General features: G+C 47.1%; 1 protein-coding gene across 6 annotated transcripts in view; it reads right to left on the reverse strand.

The window, feature by feature from the left end:
• The window catches only part of map4k5 (mitogen-activated protein kinase kinase kinase kinase 5), a 44,773-nt gene extending 23,170 nt beyond the window's left edge, over window positions 1-21,603 (reverse strand). For 3 of the 6 annotated variants that reach the window (XM_079752367.1, XM_079752366.1, XM_079752365.1), the window contains exons 1-14: window positions 21,332-21,602; window positions 20,559-20,813; window positions 16,553-16,610; window positions 8,495-8,585; window positions 6,834-6,898; window positions 6,670-6,725; window positions 6,352-6,399; window positions 4,571-4,613; window positions 4,146-4,218; window positions 2,814-2,945; window positions 2,426-2,488; window positions 1,689-1,770; window positions 1,197-1,313; window positions 472-550 (exon numbers count right to left, since the gene is read on the reverse strand). In XM_079752367.1, coding sequence (XP_079608493.1) covers window positions 472-550; window positions 1,197-1,313; window positions 1,689-1,770; window positions 2,426-2,488; window positions 2,814-2,945; window positions 4,146-4,218; window positions 4,571-4,613; window positions 6,352-6,399; window positions 6,670-6,725; window positions 6,834-6,898; window positions 8,495-8,585; window positions 16,553-16,610; window positions 20,559-20,666 — 1,015 coding nt within the window. In that variant the 5' untranslated portion in view covers window positions 20,667-20,813; window positions 21,332-21,602. Of the gene's footprint in view, window positions 1-471; window positions 551-1,196; window positions 1,314-1,688; window positions 1,771-2,425; window positions 2,489-2,813; window positions 2,946-4,145; window positions 4,219-4,570; window positions 4,614-6,351; window positions 6,400-6,669; window positions 6,726-6,833; window positions 6,899-8,494; window positions 8,586-16,552; window positions 16,611-20,558; window positions 20,814-21,331 lie in introns of all 6 variants that reach the window. The other 3 variants (XM_079752364.1, XM_079752363.1, XM_079752368.1) reach the window with 2 other exon arrangements.
• Window positions 21,604-22,067: the final 464 nt, after the last annotated feature.

Consider the following 22,067-nt stretch of genomic DNA (forward strand, 5'->3'; position numbering starts at 1 on the left):
CCCTGTCACTCACTAGAGCATGCTACAGCACACACAAACACACCAAGAAACTCTCTCTCTCTTCCCCTCTCCCACACACCCTCCCTCCCCTCCATCACATCCCTCCCCAGAGCGTGCTACTGCGCACACCCCCACTCCACGCACACACACTCACACGCCCTCTCCCACCCTCCCAGTCCCCTCTACCGACCCCCTCCCCGGAGCCTGCTACGGCTCACACACGCTGTGGAGGCTGGCTGGACGACTGCCAGCTCACTCGGGCTGGGTCCCGGAACTCTGCGGGCCGCAGCGCCGAGGCAGCGGGCCCGTCTGAGAGGTGTGTGTGTGTGTGTGTGTGTGTGTGTGTGTGTGTGTGTGTGTGTGTGTGTGTGTGTGTGTGTGTGTGTGTGTGTGTGTGTGTGTGTGGGGGGGAGATTAAACAAGGAAATTCAAAAAGTAAACCTTTACTGGGGAGGATGGCTGTTCACTTACAGACGATCTCGGAGCGTGTGCGTTCGCCCCTGGACTGCTTGTTGGTGGAGCGGATGGTGTGTCTCACTGCAGAGAGGGGCTGGGGGGGGGGGAGAGAGAGAGGGAGAGGGGGGGGATTAAACAAGGAAATTCAATAAGTAAACCTTTAAAAATACACTCACCACGAGTCAACACTTGAACTAAATATTTATCCTTGAACTGGACCATTTCTTAGGTAGAACGACCTCGGGTTCTCCAGGCCATTGTTCCTCTTTAACACGAGGGATTAAGTCAGTGACGATATAATATGTTTCTTCCCAGAGCTGCGTGTGTGTGCGAGGTGCTGCTGGCGGGCCTACAGAGCACTGCTCTTCATCCACCATGCTGAAGACAAAGAGTTTGCTGTGCTGATACAATGATGCTTTGCAGGCCAGACTCTCAGCCGGCCTGCTGAGACCGGCCTACTTAGACCTAGTTATAGCTATAATGTCTATGGGAGGCCATCCACATGTGTAGACATAAAAAGGTGTGTCCATGCGTCTGTATATCTTAAAGTCTGTCTGTACATCTCAAAGTGTCTGTCTGTATATCTCAGCGTTTCTGTATATCTCAGAGTCTGTGTGTAAAGCAGGGACATTACGAGGAGTGTTTCAGGCCAGCATGGGAACAAATTGGGACCAAATGTTCCGGGGAAAAAAACATGTCTGAACAGGCTGCGGTGGGTGTGACCCGGGAGGGGGTGTTACCTCCGGGTCATCGTCGTCCACCTCGCTGAAGGGCTGGTGGTTGTCAGGGTTGTTCATCTTGTCCAGCAGCTCCACCGCCAGACGCCGGCTCAGCCCCGACTGGCCCACAAACAAATGCTGCACACAGACACACACACACGCGCACACATACAGACACACACACGCACACACAAACACACAGCTAAACACCACTGGATTGACAGTGCTCATCACCTTGCCGCTGTCTTCTTTGGACCCGAGTCCATCTCGTCTAAACCTTTTTCCTGGCGCAAACTGGCTGGGTAAAACCAACACAGGGCCCAAGGCAAGGCCAGCGAATAACCTCACTTGATAGGTGCAGTGATCAGAGAAGCCAGTGTTGCTTGCTGGGGGGGGGGGGCGCCCACAGACAAGACTGCGGACATCTGGGTTTGAACTCAGGACCCTTCTGCTGGGAGTCAGGCGCCCTCGACCCCTGACCCCCGGAGTAAAGGATGTAGTGGGAGGGGTTACCGAGAGAAGTTTCTCCGCCGTGGGTCTCCTCTTGGGGTTCTTGGTGAGGGACAGCTTGACGAAGTTGTGGAAGGCCGAGGACCTGGAGATGGAGAGAGAGAGGATCTTCAGAGTCACTACCGTCTCATTTAACCCCCACCACTCCATCGTGCTCTGCATTTTGGAGCCCTCTTAGGTATTTTCCCGATGACATTCCCTCCTGCGGTACACAGTCCAAAGACACATTCCCCGATGCGTTACAGATTCCAAATTCCCCGCTAGATTTGACAACAACTTCGGACAAGGCTCACGGTTTCCACATTTCAAGCGCCGTTTTTTTAAAAACGTGCTTGGCGAATACACTTTGTGGTGTTCCGTTTCAATCCCAGAAGTACTACATCGAAATGTCCCGAGTGTTTACAGGGCTAGCGCTGCTCAGGAGACGCACAGCTTCAGCCCTGTGGTTCCTCAGTGGTTTTGAATTGCGGTTTATTATCAGTACAGACGACTTAGCACCTCCCGCTTAAGGCAGAAAGACGTACTCTGCTGAGACTTCTCCTCTCCATGAATGCCTTGACGTACAGGTTTCCATCACATCCCGAAACCGTCACAACCATTTTATAGACGCTTTCATACAGAAAATGATATCACACTATGCATTGTTCAACGTATACAATATTTTGAAGGGTTTACAACGCATGCGCACAAGGTGATACATATTTAAAGGTCTTCAGAAGACTCGACCTTCCAAGACTCACCATTTGGGTTTGTCTTTTAGCTTGGGGGGCTGGAAGCTGCTCTTTGACATCAGGAACAAGGCTCTGCAGAAGAAAATGGTACATAGGTTTTATTCAACTGAAAAACGTCGCAAATAATTATTCATTGCATTCTAAATCCACTGATTAGAATGTGCCCTTGAGCTAACATTCACAGTGTACGTTTTTATTTTTTCATGAATCTATTCCCAGCGTCATCTCTAGAAAGTTCCAATATTTCCTGGTCCCCACAACACACACACACACACACACACACACACACACACACACACATTACAATGGGCCGCTAATCAAAGAACCTTATGAAACATAACAAAATACAAAAGGAGGAAGGGCTGAGGAAGCTCTTGGGGGGGGGGGGGGGGGGTACCTCATAGGGTGGAGGTCGAACATGGGCGGCTGTAGCTCCGCCAGCTCGATGGCGGTGATGCCCACGGCCCAGATGTCACACAGCTGGTTGTAGCCGCCGTTCTTCTCCACCGCTGCCACCTCAGGAGCCATCCTGAACACATGACCCGCAGCTCATTACCAACTGATAATTACACATTACTAATGAGTAAATACTCATCCTGAACACATGACCCGCAGCTCATTACCAACTGATAATTACACATTACTAATGAGTAAATACTCATCCTGATCACATGACCCGCAGCTCATTACCAACTGATAATTACACATTACTAATGAGTAAATACTCATCCTGATCACATGACCCGCAGCTCATTACCAACTGATAATTACACATTACTAATGAGTAAATACTCATCCTGATCACATGACCCGCAGCTCATTACCAACTGATAATTACACATTACTAATGAGTAAATACTCATCCTGATCACATGACCCGCAGCTCATTACAACTGATAATTACACATTACTAATGAGTAAATACTCATCCTGATCACATGACCCGCAGCTCATTACCAACTGATAATTACACATTACTAATGAGTAAATACTCATCCTGATCACATGACCCACAGCTCATTACCAACTGATAATTACACATTACTAATGAGTAAATACTCATCCTGATCACATGACCCGCAGCTCATTACCAACTGATAATTACACATTACTAATGAGTAAATACTCATCCTGATCACATGACCCGCAGCTCATTACCAACTGATAATTACACATTACTAATGAGTAAATACTCATCCTGATCACATGGGAGGAGGGGGGCATGACCAGCTGCTCATTACTAAATGATAACTGCTAATTACTCATCTCTAATTACAGAAAACTAAGTGCTAATTACAGATTACTTACTGCTAAGGACACATTAGTTTTTAGTAAATACTCATCCTAAACGGACAGGGGTTCAATAAAAAAACAAATTCAATCCACTTAATTTATTAATTGACACCTCAGAGTGCCAAAAACAATCTATTTCCCACAGAAACATCCAGGGGGAGGGGATATAAGTGATTTTCCATGATCTATTTTTACCATTATAATCTCAAAGTCAGACATTATGACTCATAAAAAATCAAAGTTCACAGCCCTGGCATCACCATGAGGTCATGCTGAGCCATCCTCATGAAGTGGACTCTCTCCCCCACACGTCAGAGCTGCCTGGTCCTGAGCCTATGGGCCCTTGTCCACCTGGCGGAAATCTGGGCCCCAGAAAATGATAGCTGGGTGGTGGAAGTGAATGCGTTGGCCACTAGGATGAATGGGAACCACTTACCAGTAAGGTGTTCCAATGAAGGACTTCCTCTTAGCAATGGTAGCGGTTATTTTGGCGGCCACCCCGAAGTCGGCTGACCACGGAGCAGTGGGCGTTTAAGACAACGTATTTACACACACGCGCACACACACACACACACACACACACACACACACACACACACACACACACACACACACACACACACACACACACACACACACACACACACACACACACACACACACACACACACACGATTATGATCTAAATGTATTGTTACTATAAGATCACTTGTTTTATGTTGGAACTGTGTACTGCTGTCCATCTTGGCCAGGTCTCTCTTGTAAAAGAGATTTTAATCTCAATGAGACTAAACAGGGTTAAATAAAGGATATAATAATAATAATAATAATAATAACACGTGCGCAACCACACACACTTACCTAGCTTTACGTCTCCATAGTCTGTTAGGAGTATATTGGCCCCCTGTTAGGCAAAACAAACAGAAACAAAACACATTATGGTTCAATGGCCCCGACTTGAACCAACAGCCCATAACAGAGAGCCTGTTGGGTAAATAAACAGACCCGTGCTTTGAAAAAAGATGATTAACCACTAAAGGGAAGAAACCAGAGTGTGTTGGGTTTCATAAGCTCAGCGAGGCATGGTAGCCATCTCGAAAGTGGGTTAATAATATTGCAACGATGGCAATACACTTTGAGTGCTTCATGGCAGTCTGTGTAAAGGGGCTTGTGTTATTAGCCTCATGTATCACTAGCTGTGGAGTTAGCCTGGCTAGCCCCATGCATCCCTAGCTGTGGAGTTAGCCTGGCTAGCCCCATGCATCACTAGCTGTGGGGTTAGCCTGGCTAGCCGGATGCCTCACTAGCAGAGGAGTTAGCCTGGCTAGAACCATGCCTCACTATCTGAGGCGTTAGCCTGGCTAGCCCAATGCATCACTAGCTGTGGAATTAGCCTGGCTAGCGCCATGAATCACTAGCTGTTGGGTTAGCCTTGCTAGCCCCATGCCTCACTAGCTGTGGGGTTAGCCTGGCTAGCCCCGTGCCTCACTAGCTGTGGAGTTAGCCTGGCTAGCCCCATGCCTTACTAGCTGTGGGGTTAGCCTGGCTAGCCCCATGCATCACTAGCTGTTGGGTTAGCCTTGCTAGCCCCATGCCTTACTAGCTGTGGGGTTAGCCTGGCTAGCCCAATGCATCACTAGCTGTGGAGTTAGCCTGGCTAGCCCCATGCATCACCAGCTGTTGGGTTAGCCTTGCTAGCCCCATGCCTTACTAGCTGTGGGGTTAGCCTGGCTAGCCCAATGCATCACTAGCTGTGGAGTTAGCCTGGCTAGCCCCATGCATCACTAGCTGTGGAGTTAGCCTGGCTAGCCCCATGAATCACTAGCTGTGGAGTTAACCTGGCTAGCCCCATGCATCACTAGCTGTGGAGTTAGCCTGGCTAGCCCCATGCATCACTAGCTGTGGAGTTAGCCTGGCCAGCCCCATGCATCCCTAGCCGTGAGGAAAAGATCTACTCTGTATCTGTTGGCCCCGGCTGACTGACACAGGAAACAGGAAGCGTGCTCTGGGCAGCGGACCGGAGCAGAGATAACGAGCCCAGCCGTGACCTGCGGTATCAACGCTGGCCTCACGCGGTCACATGACGCAAGGGGGTCGTCAGGCCGTATCATGTGCTCTCCCTCGTCATCGAGGATTCACAAATGGATTTGCTCACATCCTCACTCCCCCGGTTTCCACGCACCGCGGCTGTCGACCGATGACCGATGACCCGGCCAGAGATACGGCGCCCGGGCTCGGCTGTGTCAACACAAGGCCGTCCCGGGCCTGGGACTTATATGGGCCTGCTGGTTCAGAATTGATTCACTGTTTATCCTGTCGGTCATCAGCACGTTGGACCAAAGCAGAGTGTATTTTTAGAAGCGGCCTCATTAAGGAGCAGGGGAGGCAGACCGCGACTGGACCCCGAACCTCTTGGCCCCAGGGCCAAACACCCTATTTATTACAGTCTGTTCCGCTAAGCTCTTGTATCGTCGTCCGTGTGCTACGGGCTGTAATAATGTTGGACTATTGGAGATCACAGTTGCAGCGCTTTACAGTGAAGGGGGGGACCTCACTAACCACCACCAGTGTGTAGCACCCACTGGGAGCTGGTAGTGATCCAGGAACCATTGTGATACATGCATGAGGGTCGGTCGTTGTACCTTGATGTCTCGGTGCATCTTGCCCTTGATGTGCAGATATCCCAAACCCTGTGAAGAGGAGAGTCTTTTAATGAGGACCGACAGGGTTTGAATGGACGTAAAAAGCCAACAAATGAATACGTTATTATCCATCAATAGTGAGACAGAATTTTCTTTACAATAAGATCATTTAAAATCGGCTGTAAGTGAACATTGCTTTTAGGTTTAATTGTGAGTCACTTTCAGTCGCACTGTTGATGAAAGATGAGGTTTCCTGAAAGACTAAACTTGATATTCAATACCTGGAAGATTGAACAAAGGGTTTTCAAAACACCTTACCTGTAAAGTCTCCCTGGAAACGTATGCTATCTGAACTTCAGACAGAGGTCCGGTCACTGTAACACACACACACACATTAATACATAATGACAGTTGACATCATAACACACTGGAAGGCTCTCCGCTGTCCCTGGTGTCTCGGTGTGATCCGGAGAGCAGCTCACCGTGGTAGATGTCCTGTAGGGAGCCGCCCCCACAGTACTCCATGCAGATCCACAGCTTCTCCCGGCTGCAGCAAACGAGACAGACAGAGAGGTCAGAGGGACCACTATTCAGCAGAGACAACCGCGGGGTGTGACCCAAAACACAGAACCCAACGCAGAAGGTCTGGTCGCAAAAATACAGACAAGGTACGATTGATCCCAACCCACATCAGAATCAACCCCCACACACAGAGGGAAGGACCCCCACACACACAGTGGGATTGAACCCCCACACACAGTGGGATTGAACCCCCACACACACAGTGGGATTGAACCCCCACACACACAGTGGGATGGAACAAAGCAACGCAGCGGGATGAACCCCAAACAGTGTGATGGAACCCCACATTAAGAGGGATTGAACCACACACACAGCGGGATGGATCCCCACATAAAGAGGGATTGAACCACACACACAAGCAATCGAGTCAAATCTCTAAAATAAGGCAACCATTTAATTAAAAAAATCTAATATCACTGACGGTTAGGGATTAAATCCTTCACGAGACAATGCTGTGATAGTGATCCAAACCTCTATATATTCTGGTGACCCTCATTTCTTCCCACAAGAAACTATTGCCAGGCTCAGCTTCCACACACACACACACACACACACACACACACACACGTTAACCAACCACTTCTGAGGGTGTATTCTCGTTAAACCTGCTGGAAGCCAAGAGGCGGCGGGCGGCTCCTGCTTCCTCTGCTGATACCAGTCTACAGTCCCACCGCCAGGCCCCGGAGGGCCCGCGACCTGGCACCGAAGGGCCCCCCGTAAGCAAACATGACTGCCGCGTTCTCGCACGCGTTGGCTCAGAAGCCTCGAGGAAAATACTGTCACGTCATTTATTAATGACCGTTGATTCCCAGAAGAGTTTTAATTCCCGGAAGGGTTCTTACTTCAAAAATTCTAACTTCAGTAAGAGTGGAAAAACTCTAGAAAGAGTTCCAGCTACAGGAAGATTACTTACTGCAGGACGAGTTCCAGCTACAGGAAAATCCTAATTTAAGAAGAGTTCTTACCCTAGGACGAGTTCCAGCTACAGGTGGAGTTTTAACATCAGGAAGAGTTTTAACATCAGGAAGAGTTCTAACACCGGAATAGTTCAAACACCAGGAATAGTTCAAACACCAGGAAGAGCTTCAACATTTGGCATGATATAACTCCGGGATACGCCTCACAGTTTGAATGCTACTTGACACAATGGAATAAGGAATGAGGGAAGAGCAAACTGCGATCCAGAGCTGGGGTACTTTCCATACGAGTGTAAACAGTTCATTCGGTTCACTGAGTATTCAAAATCAATCAAACCACAATTTAATCCTCAACTCTGAGCATTTTCCAAAACAAGATTTTAAGAGGTTGAGTGTAGCGGTATCCCATGTACATAACGGCAGCCAAGGAAGGAAGGATGGAAGAGCAAAGAGGGAAGAAAGATCAAACAAACGAGGGTAAATGGAAAAAACAAAAGAAAGAAATATAGAAGAGAAAAGGAAGAAGGAAGAGAAAAGCAAGGACAGAAAAAGTACAAAATAATGGAAGGAATATGAAATGGGTGAGAGTGAGCCAGTGAAGGACTGAATGAAAGGACCGTGCATGGGTGGCAGAGGGATCCTACCAGAGGTAGCTCCCGAAGTAGGCCACGATGTTGTGGTGCATGCACTCCTTCACCATAAAGATCTCCTGCTGGATGATGGAGAAGTCATCGCCTGTGAGGAGAGAGCATTCACAGATTAATACGTTTTAATATAATAATAATAATAATAATAATAATACATGCCATTCCATGGAGCCTTTCATCCAAAGTACTTCATCATAAAATAATAATAGTATACATAATATATCGAGTGCAAACATTCTTAGCGCGGGCGCACCCAGCGATAGAAAATTAATGAGTTCATTTATTAATGAAATGATAAAGACGGGTGTTGACTGGTGTTGAAAAAAAGTAAACGTTCCTCTCCTCTATGACCTCTATCATCAGCTGCAAGGACAATACATCGAAATTAATCACCGTTTTTTACATATTTAAAATGTCAAGTTTCGTTGCAAAATAGGACACAGACTGGGTCACTTCAGTCACTCAACAGCGTTGAGGAAGTCATACATTAGTTGTTCAAACTTAATGCTGACGTCACCGGAAGATCTACTACTGGTTATAAATAGCAAATGGTACTTTTTTCAAATGTTTTACGCAGAATTGAACTCTTTTATATTTAGGGCATTTGGAAGACGCTTTTATCCAATGCGACTGACATAAGTACATTGTTCAGAAGAAGAGAAACAACATATCGGTGTCGTTACAGTAATGATGCATATAAAACCAAGTGCCAAGCACTAACAATAGCTAGGTTAACCCATTCCCGTATGCAACAAAGACTGCTGAGATAAGATGGTACACAATGGCAAGTACTATTTTTAAGTGCCAGGAGGTACAACATACAATTAGTGTGTATACGAATGGCCAGGATGTACAACATACAATAAGTGCCTTAGCAGGGTGTGTGGGGTTGGGGGGGTGTTGGAGTAGGCTATGCAGAGTCTAGGTGAACTCTGAACACCTTTCATATCCTTATATATCCAATATAAAGTCTTAAGTCATGCTAATTTTCTTCGTTTTTTTTATCCATTACTCAACCTAATGATTTTGGCAACAGCTAACTGCTCCTCATTAGCATAACTGGTGTAGCACCCAACCCTAGGCCAAAAGCTGTACCATGGGCGTGTCAATAACACAGAAAAGGAACATAATGTGCTTTGAAAAATAGCAGAGTGCTAACACACATCCGATCAATTAGGAAGCTAGCGGAGTGCTAACACACATCAGATCAGTAGGAAGCTAGTGCATTGCTTACACGTAATATCAGTAGGAAATTATCGCAATGCTAACACACATGCTATCAGAAGGAAGCTAGCGCAGTGCTCACACGTGCTATCAGTAGGAAGCTAGCGCAGTGCTCACACGTGCTATCAGTAGGAAGCTAGCGCAGTGCTCACACGTGCTATCAGTAAGAAGCTAGCGCAGTGCCAACACACGTGCTATCAGTAGGAAGTTAGCGCAGTGCTAACACACGTGCTATCAGTAGGAAGCTAGCGCAGTGCTAACACACGTGCTATCAGTAGGAAGCTAGCGCAGTGCTCACACACGTCCTATCAGTAGCTGGCTAGCGCAGTGCTAACAGTGCTATCTGTAGGAAGCTAGTGCAGTGCTAACACACATGCTATCAGTAGGAAACTAGCACAGTGCTAACACACGTGCTATCAGTAGGAAGCAGTGGAGACCTGAAGTATGTGAGGCCAGCTGCTACCAATTGAGAAGTCAGACAAGGTCCTGGAACACTTTTTCTCACCATCTCTCTCAATCAAACAAACACACACACACACACACAAAATTGGCCCACTAACAATTGTAAATGCGCACTCTGCACACACACACACACACACAAAAATCCAAGGGAATCTCTGACACATTTAGAAACAGAGGAGATCTGTCAGCAGTAGCAGTCGGCTGATGGGATCTGCTTACTCCCCACAGGAACCAAACCACGACCAATGAGAAGCATTGTGACAGCCGAGAAGAATCTTCAATCAAACGACCACAAACTGGTCTTTACCCAGACTTAACAACCTCCCTCTAGTTCTGGCCTTTACAGATGGACTCCTCATCGTGGACATTCTGAATCAAGTCTACCTCCCAAGATTATTGATTAGAAAATGTTTATCCGTTTGTCATTGCAGTGATGCCTGTTTTCCTTTGTGGGAGTAGTAAAGATGTTATCTGATCATACAGTCTGATATTTGTTTAATCCTCTTTTGGACCTTTGGCAGATACCCTAACCTAACACCAGTAGATCAGCCTTATCCTGCAGTTCACTAGCAACTGTGTTTCTGCACATTTTGCATTTCCATGTAGAAGAGTCCGGTGCGATACAAACATTAGATGGCCAGCTGTAGATCTGTGATTGCTCTGATTTTAAAACGTGGGGCTGTCGTCTTGTGGAGTGGAATGAGGGGGGAGTAGAGAAATGAATGAGTTCAAGGATGGTCCCATGAGAGTCTGAATCTAAGTCTGGAGTGGTAAACAAGCAGCCTTTTGTGCGTGTCTCTCTCTCCCAGTATGGCTGTGTGTGTGTGTGTGTGTGTGTGTGTGTGTGTGTGTCTCTCTCTCTCTCTCTGGCTATTGCATTCCACTGTACTCTAGATGGAGTGCATTCCTTAAACCCAGAGGTTCCGGGCAATTTGACCATTCAAGGCCTTTGACGTGCTACAAGTGTTTGGTGTCAAACCAAAGGCCTCCATTTGCCTGGAGTACTGTGTACTGTACACCTCCAGGAACAGCGGGCTGGGGCGTACACTGGAGGTGGGTTCCACCTTTCACCTTGGAGAAATGTACGATGGAAAGAAAATTAAAAAAAACCTGTGTTGACACAGATTGTTTGAACTTGTGTTACGCAACTTGAAAGTCTGAGGCAGAGGTCACTTGTTTTGTGGACGCTGCCGATAGTCGATGACATCGGGGCTATGGAGGTAAACATGCCTTCAGAGACGCTGCCGGAGCTATAGACCGGCGTTAATATTCTGAACGTCACCCAACGTCTTTGGGACTGAATCGTGAATCAACACACACACACACACACACACACACACACTATAGACCTCAACAGGATCATTATGTCTAAGGTCATGTGGTGGTTATGAACTCAGAAGAACCGCTGGGCATTTAGTGTGGTCACCACAGCTAGTCGCTAGCACCAGAGCTGCAAATGGGGGGAATGGGAGTAATTCACAGAGCGGCCATCTTGGTTCAAACGGCTAGCCGGGTGGGGGGGGCTGAATGCGTAATCCGGCGTCAAGTGGCTGCTAGGTGAATAAGGCCCATTGTACCAGCAGATGAGTTGGTCCGAGTGGAACATGGGGTTTGCAAAAGGCTCATGCAGAACGATAGCGAGAGAGGTCTGTAATGAGAATACATCAAGTCTCACTTGAATGCATTTAATGGCGATGTTTTCGGGAGGCCTGTAATCCGCACACATCTGGATGGTTTTTGTAATCCGGAAAGAACCGGCTCCAGAGAGATTAGCACCCCTGGTACGAGTCATGATCAGTCCCGGTACACTGCAGCATTCAGCTCTACTGAACACCAGCGAACAGAATTACCCTTTGGACCGGGGAAGGGGAGAGATGGCGGGTCGTAGCCGTGCTCACATTGGTGGCCGTTTTATAAAACTATCATTTAATCACAGTTTGATTATCATTATGGGAATCAAATGGTACAGCCCAATTAGATTAGATTAGATACAACTTTATTCATCCCCCGTAGGAGAAATATGTTTGTTGCAACAGCCCATGATCAATGAATATAGTCAGACCTCGGTCGAGTGTTTGAAGTGTGTTGTTTGGTCCCCACCCAAGCGTCTCACAGCGCTGCGGTTGAATACGTTTTTCTTGTATGGGTGGCCACATTGGGTATGAAACCTAGTGAGCTGGGGCTAACCAGGAGCGTGTTAATGCTAGCTCTGCCTGTTCAGATAGACACACAAACCTACTGGGTTGGGGCTAACCAGGGGCTAACCAGGGAGGTGTTAATGCTAGCTCTGCCTGTTCAGATAGACACACTAACCTACTGGGTTGGGGCTAACCAGTGGCTAACCAGGGGCTAACCAGGGGCTAACCAGGGGCTTACCAGGGCCGTGTTGATGCTAGCTCTACCTGTTCAGATAGACACACTAACCTACTGGGTTGGGGCTAACCAGGGACTTACCAGGGCCGTGTTAATGCTAGCCCTAGCTGATCAGATAGACACACTAACCTACTGGGTTGGGGCTAACCAGGGGCTAACCAGGGACGTGTTAATGCTAGCTCTACTTGTACAGCTAGACAGGACTGCATCAAAGCAAACTGCCATAACTACTGGTTTCTACCAAACTATCCAGAGTAAAAGCCTACATGAATGGTTGTCTATAGTTTCAGTTCTGCTGCATCTTCCTGTGGTAGTCGCCTCTGAACTACAATAATATCTCTATTAACGATCTTTTAACACAGAATCATCGCACCTAGAGACAAAGAAAAGTGGACGCATTAGACGCATTAAGCTCAAGAAAATTGATTTGAGGAGACCACCCACATCCCGTTGAAGAGAACACCTGCAAAGGCCAGCCATTATGGTTAGGGGTTGCACTGTGGATGTTTTGCTGTATTTAATTTCAAAAGGCTTAAACCTATGATGATATACTAAGGATGCACATCCTCAGTTCATGTTGGCCTTAACCAATAAAGGTTATGTTCTCCCTTTTACAGGGTGAGGGTTAAGTATAGTGACCATGTAACACGAGGTCCGTGGTAGTGCTCTAAATATCAGAACAAAGACATCCAATATTAGTATCCATTAATCATACAGCTCTAGTGGTTTGAGTTTCGATGCTTGAGACAAAAATCTGCTCGATGTGATGAGGATCTGAACGGCCCTGGCTGCCCATCTGTTCACAGTCGCGCCCCTGAACTGTTTCCTACGAGACTGATCGCTTCCCGTCCGCTGTGTCACCTCCTGGCAGCGGCAGCAACGCGTGCTCTGTGTGGTGCTGAAATGCTTCACCACAGAAGGGGTAAAGGCTTAGTTATGGTCCCACGTCGACGCAACGCAAGGGGTTTTACGGACTCATTACATCCTTGCGGACCCTCCTTGCATCCACCGCAAGGGCCTGACGTGCGCCTCCCAAAAAGCGGCTGCGTTGTCATTGCGTTGCGTCAACGTTGAACCATAACCAAGGCTTAACTGGAGACCGTAGTCCTCCGAGTCGTTCCTCTAAAATGAGGCAACAGCTAGCGCGTGCAGGACGCCGTCTGGACCGTACGGCGAAGGGCACAGAGGGGTGCTGCGTTAGAAACCAGAAGCCTGCTCGGCAAGGCCTTTTGTTGGTTTTTATAGCCACCTTACCATCAGTCCAACGCCTGGCAGTGATCAGGCCGCTCAGCTACTTCCCCCCGGGGCCGCCAGTGTGTTCCCTAAGCTGATGCCTGCGATCGCCTAATGGCTCCCACATGTTACAAAAGGCCTTGTATTATTTATTAGCTACAGAGCAAGCTATCGGGGGGCCAGAAGTTCCTGTTTATGAGTCAATGATACTTCAGCAAAACACCTTTACAGATCCTAATGGTTGCATTGCAGAAGCACGTCATTAAATCAATGTTGGGAAGCTTCAGGGCCTAGGGCATGTTTCAGCTTCAACTGAATGTATGATTCACCTTTATGTCGTTTCGGTGGCATAAAGGACAGGTAGGTGTGAGCAGATCTGCTCAGTCATCGTGGCTAACCCACAAACACCAATGGGATGTAATCGGCTGTTCGACAGGCCCGCCCGTTTCGCCTGCTGAACCAATCACTGGCGTTTGGCAGCCTTCATCAGATAGCCCCACAGCTTTCATAATTCACTTAGGAATGTGGCATCCATACCACACATCAGAGACGGAACCAAACGCTAGTCCAAACGAGGAACCAAACGCTAGTCCAAACGGTCCCCATTCAACCTTTCCCTGGTGCCCTGTGGTGCCTCGTGTGTGTCAACGACACTCCTCCTCCTGGTCCAACTGGTTTGGTCCCTGGGTCCACCCTAAGGTGTTTACTGCAAGGATGGCAGCGGAGCAAAGCATGCTGGGAGGTGACATTCCTGTTCAAACAGGATGCACGGGCTGGGCCTCTGGAGAGCAAGTCGATTTGTAATGTTGATGACGATAATAATACTAATATCCATAATGATAACCATTGATTTTTATAAATGCCTTTCTGCCCAAGGTGCTTAAAACCTATATATATGTGTGTGTGTGTGCATTATCTCTACTGCGTCTACCTCCAACTTCCCCCTATCGTGGGGAGGTTATAAAACCTGTCCCTCTGCGTTCTTCACTGCAACCTGCGGCTAAGCTGGATGATCTTCTGTGACTTGTGCGCATAAACAACAGTTCCAGAACCTCTCCGTCTGCAGGGAGACCACATCCTGGACCCACGAGACACAGCCTGTGCTTGTCACACCGTTGGCTTTCGTTTGTGAATATGTTTGTGGTGTGTGTGGTCCACCGATATAGATTGTGTTACTTTAACATATTAAATACATCTTTGGATGTGTTGTGTGGATAAACGTTTATAATAATGTATCTATCTGTAAATATTGTACATTTGTTCCTTTTTTTTATGTGAATGTGATGTGTAGTTATTATATTTACAGCGTAATTTGTATATTTTCCTCTCAAATATTCTTCGCTGTCCTTTAGTATTATCCTCCCTTTAGGACACCCAGGCTTCCCCTTGAAGATAAATAAAGTGTTCACATCTCGAAGCTCGAAAGCTCTGACTGAGGCTGTGGGAAGTGTCACTGCAGCATCGCAATGTGTCAGGGGAGTGATCATCTCCGTGTCCAGATAAGAGGACAGGTCGTTAAGATCTGAGTACTATGATGTAAGCTGAAGCCATTCTACTTAGCACCCCCTTTCTCCTCCACCAGTATCATCCTCTTCCTCTTGGTGATGATGAGGCCGTGGGCGACAGGGACACACTTGAGGAGGGAATCTCACGGTTTAATGTCGGGTAATCCTCCAGGCTTTGTCTCGAGGCCTGGGGCCAAAACCCACCCGTAATCCCTCTAATCTGGCCAACAGTAGCTCCGTCACTGGGTCACCAGTTACTAGCATCACCAGCACCATACAACACCCACCTGCATGACCGACCCCATCAACCACATCATAAAAATACTACAGTGTGGTCAACGGCACCACAACCACTACAGATCATTGGTAGGGAGAGTGCAACCTGAAAGGTCTCCCCCCACGACCACCAGAGATCCTGTGCGACCATAATTTCCCCCCCAATAGTTCTAGTGAGAGTTCCACACACAATACTTTTACTTACATTTAAATAAATGATTATACGAGAACATTTTCTTCCCAGAAGGACAAAAGTATCTACACATCCTTAATTGTTTGTATTTAACAATTATTGTATCTATTACTTGCACACTATTCTCCAGAAATTGCACACACTTCAAAATATAGATTTCACTTATTGACTTTAGAGTCGTTTATCATTGTTTGTTGTTAACTGGTCATCCCAATCCCAGTTCAACCAAAGAAAAAAAAAGGGGCCCACACACAGCCCAGACTCAAACCAACGGCCAACTGCCTTTATCCAACCACTCAGTTGCCTCTCGCCTGACCCAGTCGTTAGAAAAGTTGCATTGAAACATACCGCAAAGATTACTGCCAACTACAGAGTAGCGTGAAAGGGCTGCACTTGCTCGAGATGCAATAAGTCTACTTAACATCAGGTGCCGCTAGTCTCGTGGCGCTAGTCCGCACCTCCCACACACACACACACTGCTGATTCGCTGGTTGTTTGCGAGCAGCACACAACCAATCAGAGGCTCGAATCCTCACGACGCCAACGCTCTCAGACTTTGCATGTTGAATCGGACCAGACACCGCCCGCCTGGTTCCAAAAGCTTCCAACACAGCTGAACACAACGAACAGATTTGTTCCCGAACTCGTCCGAGTCTCCCCAAACGCTTCAGATGGCCAACGGTTGGGCCAGTGTGTTCCACGCTTAACAGCAGTGGACATTTTGGAAAACAAAAACGTGTGTTGCATTCTCTCCGTTAGGCCAACGACAAGGCGGAGGAGGACACTTACCTGGTTCCAGTTTAATAATCTTCACGGCAGCCAGCTCTCCCGTTTTGATGTTTCGCGCCTGAAAAACAAAACGGCCATCATCAGTGACTGACAAAAGACTCAACCCATGTTACAGTGGGACTAGCTTAGTGTACATGAACGATAAGCTTTATCAGAACTGAAGATAAACCTGAACTGTAATGTAACACGATGCAATGTTGTGACACAAGCCACAGGTTTGATCAACAACAACCACAAGAGCCCTGTTTTGTTACAGTTATCTTAGAGATACTTAAGTGAGACTACATGTAGAACTATAGTCTATCCTATAATATCCTATAGTTTCTTATAGTCTATCCTATAATACATCTTATCCAGCCATGGCTGATGATTGTGGATATGAAACCCTTGATAAAAGCAGCGACTGTCAAAGCAGAACAGATAGACTGATACACGATCAGTAGTGTTAAACGTCGAGGGAAGTCATCATGAACAGAAACAAGGGTAGGAACTTCAATCTGAGTCCCTCGATCAGCAACGCAAACCATCTCCTAACCTGATTGTATTTTGTACATGACAAAGGAACATCAAAAAACCTCTTTCGCAATCTCTTGTTACAACTCCTCTGCATCCATGAGTCACACCTTGCACCCAGTTCACTGATCCGCCACCTGATTGGACCACCGCTTTAACTTCCTGTTCAACAACATCGTTTACACAGTGGTTCAGCGCGTCAACACTGCAATCACCCCAGAGGAGGCCCGACAAGAGGGTTTCCTGCCAGCTCATTGCCTAGCAAAGTGCTCTGTGCTGGGCTCCAGACCCAGGTTTGATGTGATGGAGGAGGGGAGCTGGAGGTCCGTAACCCCCAGATGAAACACGCCGACCTCGGGATAAGAACTGTACCCCGCACGCAGCGGTCAACATGCACGCACATAAGGCATCATGTTATACTGTTATCTGTTGCTGTGTATATTCTTTAATATGTTCTTACTTTTTAGCCATCCTGTGCCTAGCTTAACATCTTGCCAAAGGACTACAGCTGATAATGAGCCTGCTGGCTAACACTGCCACATTTACAGAAATGTAGATTAAAGTGCAGTCCTTTAAATAAATAAATGAAATGAATTAAGGCCAACACGTGCACATGCATACAGAGAACACATGCACACGCATACGAAAAACACGTGTACATGCATACGGAGAACATGTGTGCGCTCACACACACACACACACACACACACACACACACACACACAAATAGATATTAGTTACTAAATGCATGCTGGAGTGCATGGTCTCATACGCATCTTAGGACACAATGGTGATCCAATGCAGCAAGTAAAAATTAGGATCTGCAGCAGCATCCATATGGGGGGGGGTATACTAATCAACCACTCACACTCATCAGGGTTGGATTGCAGGCACTGCTAATGTGAAACTGAAACTACCGTCAATTGTTTAAACAATTGAATTAAATCATTGGCGGTAAATCATTTTTTCTTTTACGCAAACACTGCTGGGAAATATGCATAACATCCTCTACTGTATTCCAACTTGAACTGTTGATTTGTTACCATGTGACCCTATGACCCTATGAGTGATCTGTTTGGTGCTTTTAAATGATTACGTGCGTGTGTATATGCACGTGGATGCGTATCAGAGTATGTTTTGTCCGGCTTATCAAACCTTCTTGACCACCGTCAAGAAGGACTTTAACAAAACATTCAAGGGGTGACAACGGAGCAGTGAATAGTTATGCAGTCGGGACCCATGTCTGTACATCTGCAGTTCCCACACATAAAGCAGCCAAGCACACTCAACATTTTCACGATTTTAAATAGGCCTCGGGCTGCCTACCAGCCGCAAGGAACCCACTTCCCGTTGCCAGACTGAAGACGACATGTCTGAGGCTGACATAGGCGCTGCGAGATGACAAAAACACCCACGTTCTAGAACACGCTCATTAATGTTCCACTGCTTGCAATGTGGCACGCGATACCTGTGCCCGCACACTCACACCCAACTCCGCGCCGTCACCTCACAACAACGTCCGTAGCGGAGACATCAAGGCAGGAGCGGAGAAGTGGTTTATCCAGCTCTGCTGGAAGGTGTTGCCGGACAGGTGGCTGATGTCTCTGGGCTGCTAGATCCTCACTATGGAAACCACAGGCTGTCCTCTAAACCCAGAACTCTGGGAGGAATCCTTCCAGCAGAACCTTTCTCCAGGTGATCATAGCCGAGTGCATATGAGCGGTTTTTGTAATGTCCACTATGCGTTTGGATGAATGTAGTATGTGGACTGCAACGATTAGTAAAAGAAGTCATGTGTGGATCAACAGAAAATAAATCTAAATCCAATTTTCATAATGGTTTACTTGTTCAAGTCATTTGCTGTGCACGAATAAACATTGGCTGTTTAATAACCGGTCAATGCAAATACTTTAGCCATATTTTCAAACAATATATAAATTTCCTAAATGTCGTTAATGGAGTGTTGGGGGTGGACCTCTTGTACCAGGACGCCTACAGGTTGGACAACAGACATCAGGGTTTGAACCCTCAACCTTCCGGCTGGGCGTCAAACACCCTGGCAGGCGCCTACCCTGCAACTAACCTGATTATTCTCTGGATGATTGATCCTTTCCATGCAGTCTACAGGACGTGTTCGCCTCCCTTACCAAGGGATTTCCATGACGGGAAAACTGTTTGGTTCTTTGGTTGGTTCCAGGTATTCGCCGGATCCCGTATTAGGAAGGCAGCCAGGAGCTGCTTAGAGTGTTTCACCTCGCCGGGGTAAATAACGCCCATTAGTCAATCTGTGCCACGCGCTGCGCTGTGGCACAGACCAGCCAAGACACAATCTTCAATCTAGACAATTATGCTGATTAGATGCAGGGTCATACATCAGACCCAAAATGATTTCATTACCCATTATTCGTAGCGTTCACATTAGTAAAGTATTTGCAGTGATCGCCGAGTTACAAGATGTATAATTATGTCAAAGTGCAGTGCTCAGGAGGCTGAGCAGGTCATCTGGTTACTTGTTCGATGCCCAGTTCCTTAACACCCAACCCCTGACTGGCTGTTGTACTGCATGGTTGACACGCATGGGTGATGCATGCTTGAATGGGTGAATGGGAGCCCCTCCTTTTAACACACATAGGGTCGCCCTGCTTAGAAAAGCGCTGTATAAATGCAGTGCCTTCACCGTCTGTAGTCACCTCCCAGCATTAAGACAGCTCCGACCTGCAACTCCAAGTAATGAACATTACCACCAGAGTTATCACCAGTGATAAAGGCCTGCATTGATGACCTTCTCCCCCCACGTTCATTCAAATCAACACACCTTCATTACCCCATCATACACATTACCAGCCACTGCCCTGATCCCAACGTAGACAAACCCTCCCCCATGAGGCTTCCAATGTGTGAAGCAGAACAAATACAGAGAGACAGAGTGAAAGGAGGACTTTTCCCATTTAGAGTATTTCCACTGTCATTCGGGCCGGGAACACACCCAGAGCCCAGCGCGTGTTTAGACAGGGGCCTGCTCGGATTTCACCGGGCTGCGGCCCGTGTGTGTGGGTGTATGTGCGCGTGTGCTCTCGGAGAATACCAGGCACTGCATTCCACCATTGGCTCGTCTAGGGGGTGGGGAATGGGGAATGGGGGGGGGTGTTGAAGGCTTTGTGAGTCGAGGGCCAGCAACAGGCATGTCAGAGTATCACCATACACATATTTAATCATATCAACTGCCTACGAAAGGATAAAAACCGCAGATCTTTTTCTTTTTTGCCAAAACTATGCAGAATTGTCAGCAATGATGCATATGGTTAAAGTTTCTTCACTGCTAATAACATGTTTTTCTAATTGGAGCCCTTTAAGTAAGCCCTTCTCTCAGAGGTGGACTGGGAAAGTTACCCGTCAACCCACCCATGCACTCGGGTGGTACACATCTTCTTCACATGAATAACAACAACGCCACTCATGATAATAGGGGGTGTCACTCGGTCCATGGTCGTACCTTGTACACGTCCCCATAAGTCCCACTTCCAACCCTCTGGATCAGCTCGAAGTCGTTCTGCGGGTTCCGTCTCTGGATCTCCCCGCTGGGCCGAGGAGACACCTCCATGATAGCGAGAGATTGCTCGTCTGCTCGGACGATGCTTCACATTGAGTTGGCGACACAGATTAGGACGAAGTCTATTTCAATAAAGTGGGGAGGGGAACTTTGATTCGTGCTTCGGTCCCTTCACACAGCATCACACCGCTCCAAGTCCTGGAAATGACATGCAGAAAAAAGTTTTCAGAAAGTAACCCAAAGCTCTTGTTAAGCCATCGATCAGAATAAAGCGTAATACAGACGGATCCCCTGTGGTTTATGAATAAAAACAGCCCTTGACAACAGCAGGAAAGTATCTCCATAGGAAGGGTCCGACTATTTTTCGGAAATACAACCCTTCCTTGTGTATATGTGGTCAGCCACAAAACGGTACATCCCTCAGCTATAGTTTAGTTTTTATATAAATAGTATGTATTGTTTTTATCGTACGATGATACATAATACTAATACTTCATACTGGCTCTTCGGAACAACTCACAGTTACAGTTGCCACGGACATAACAGTAGAAGTCGTAATACAGGACAGTAAACTCCAGTAAGTAGTCCGAGCCAGGTCTTAACAAGCTGCGATAGGGACTTAGCAGCTAGGCTAGGCTAGACGGCTACCGCTTAGGATCTGGCGTTAGCTTCGGAGCTAGCTGCGGCTAACAAGTTGAAGTAAAAGAAAAACATACCGTCTGTACCGCTCGTACGACGGCGGAATAAGTCCCGCATGTCGAATAAGTTTCCAAACTGGGTTGAGACCGGGTTGTTAACGCGTCGAACAGCAAGTTATCCGGACCGAATGTGTCCCTTTGTTCTCGGGGGCTGAAACTGCAAACTTGTGTCGGCTACTGCCGTCCACTCTCTCCGCTCGTTAATCCGCAGCGACAGACGCCGTCGCTGAGCCGCAGGATCCCCGTGTCAGGCCGGGGACATGCAGTCTCCTCCCGCTGACAGGGTTCACGTTCAGGGGACTGTGTGGATCCTGGGCAGGAACAGAACGTTTTGCTGTGACAATGGCTCTGCTTGCAATAATATAATATAGCGTGAAAGTTAAGTTCAACATTTAAGTACAATTAAATTAAAAAAAGAATAGTGTGTCATAACAATTAACTATTAAAAAAAATATGTAAAATATTCTTGTTCTTGTATCAAAAGCACAATAAACCCTTAAATGTGTACACGACTGTTTAATTTTCCATATTCACAAAGCACCCCAAAAGAAGAAAGTGTGGGTCTCTGATCTTCTATTGGCTCGTAATTTCGAGATTTCTGTCCGAATTATCTGAACGTGTCGCCACCTAGCGATGGCAATGGGCTAATACTTCATGGTGCAGGTTAATGATGTAATTCAAGGCAAGACAATGCATCGTACAAACAATGATAAGTATGTTGTTACAACAGTCATAAAATGCACACTATAGAAAG

This window comes from Pollachius pollachius (assembly GCF_949987615.1).
Source record: "Pollachius pollachius genome assembly, chromosome: 15".
In the NCBI taxonomy this organism is placed as follows: Eukaryota; Metazoa; Chordata; class Actinopteri; order Gadiformes; family Gadidae; genus Pollachius; species Pollachius pollachius.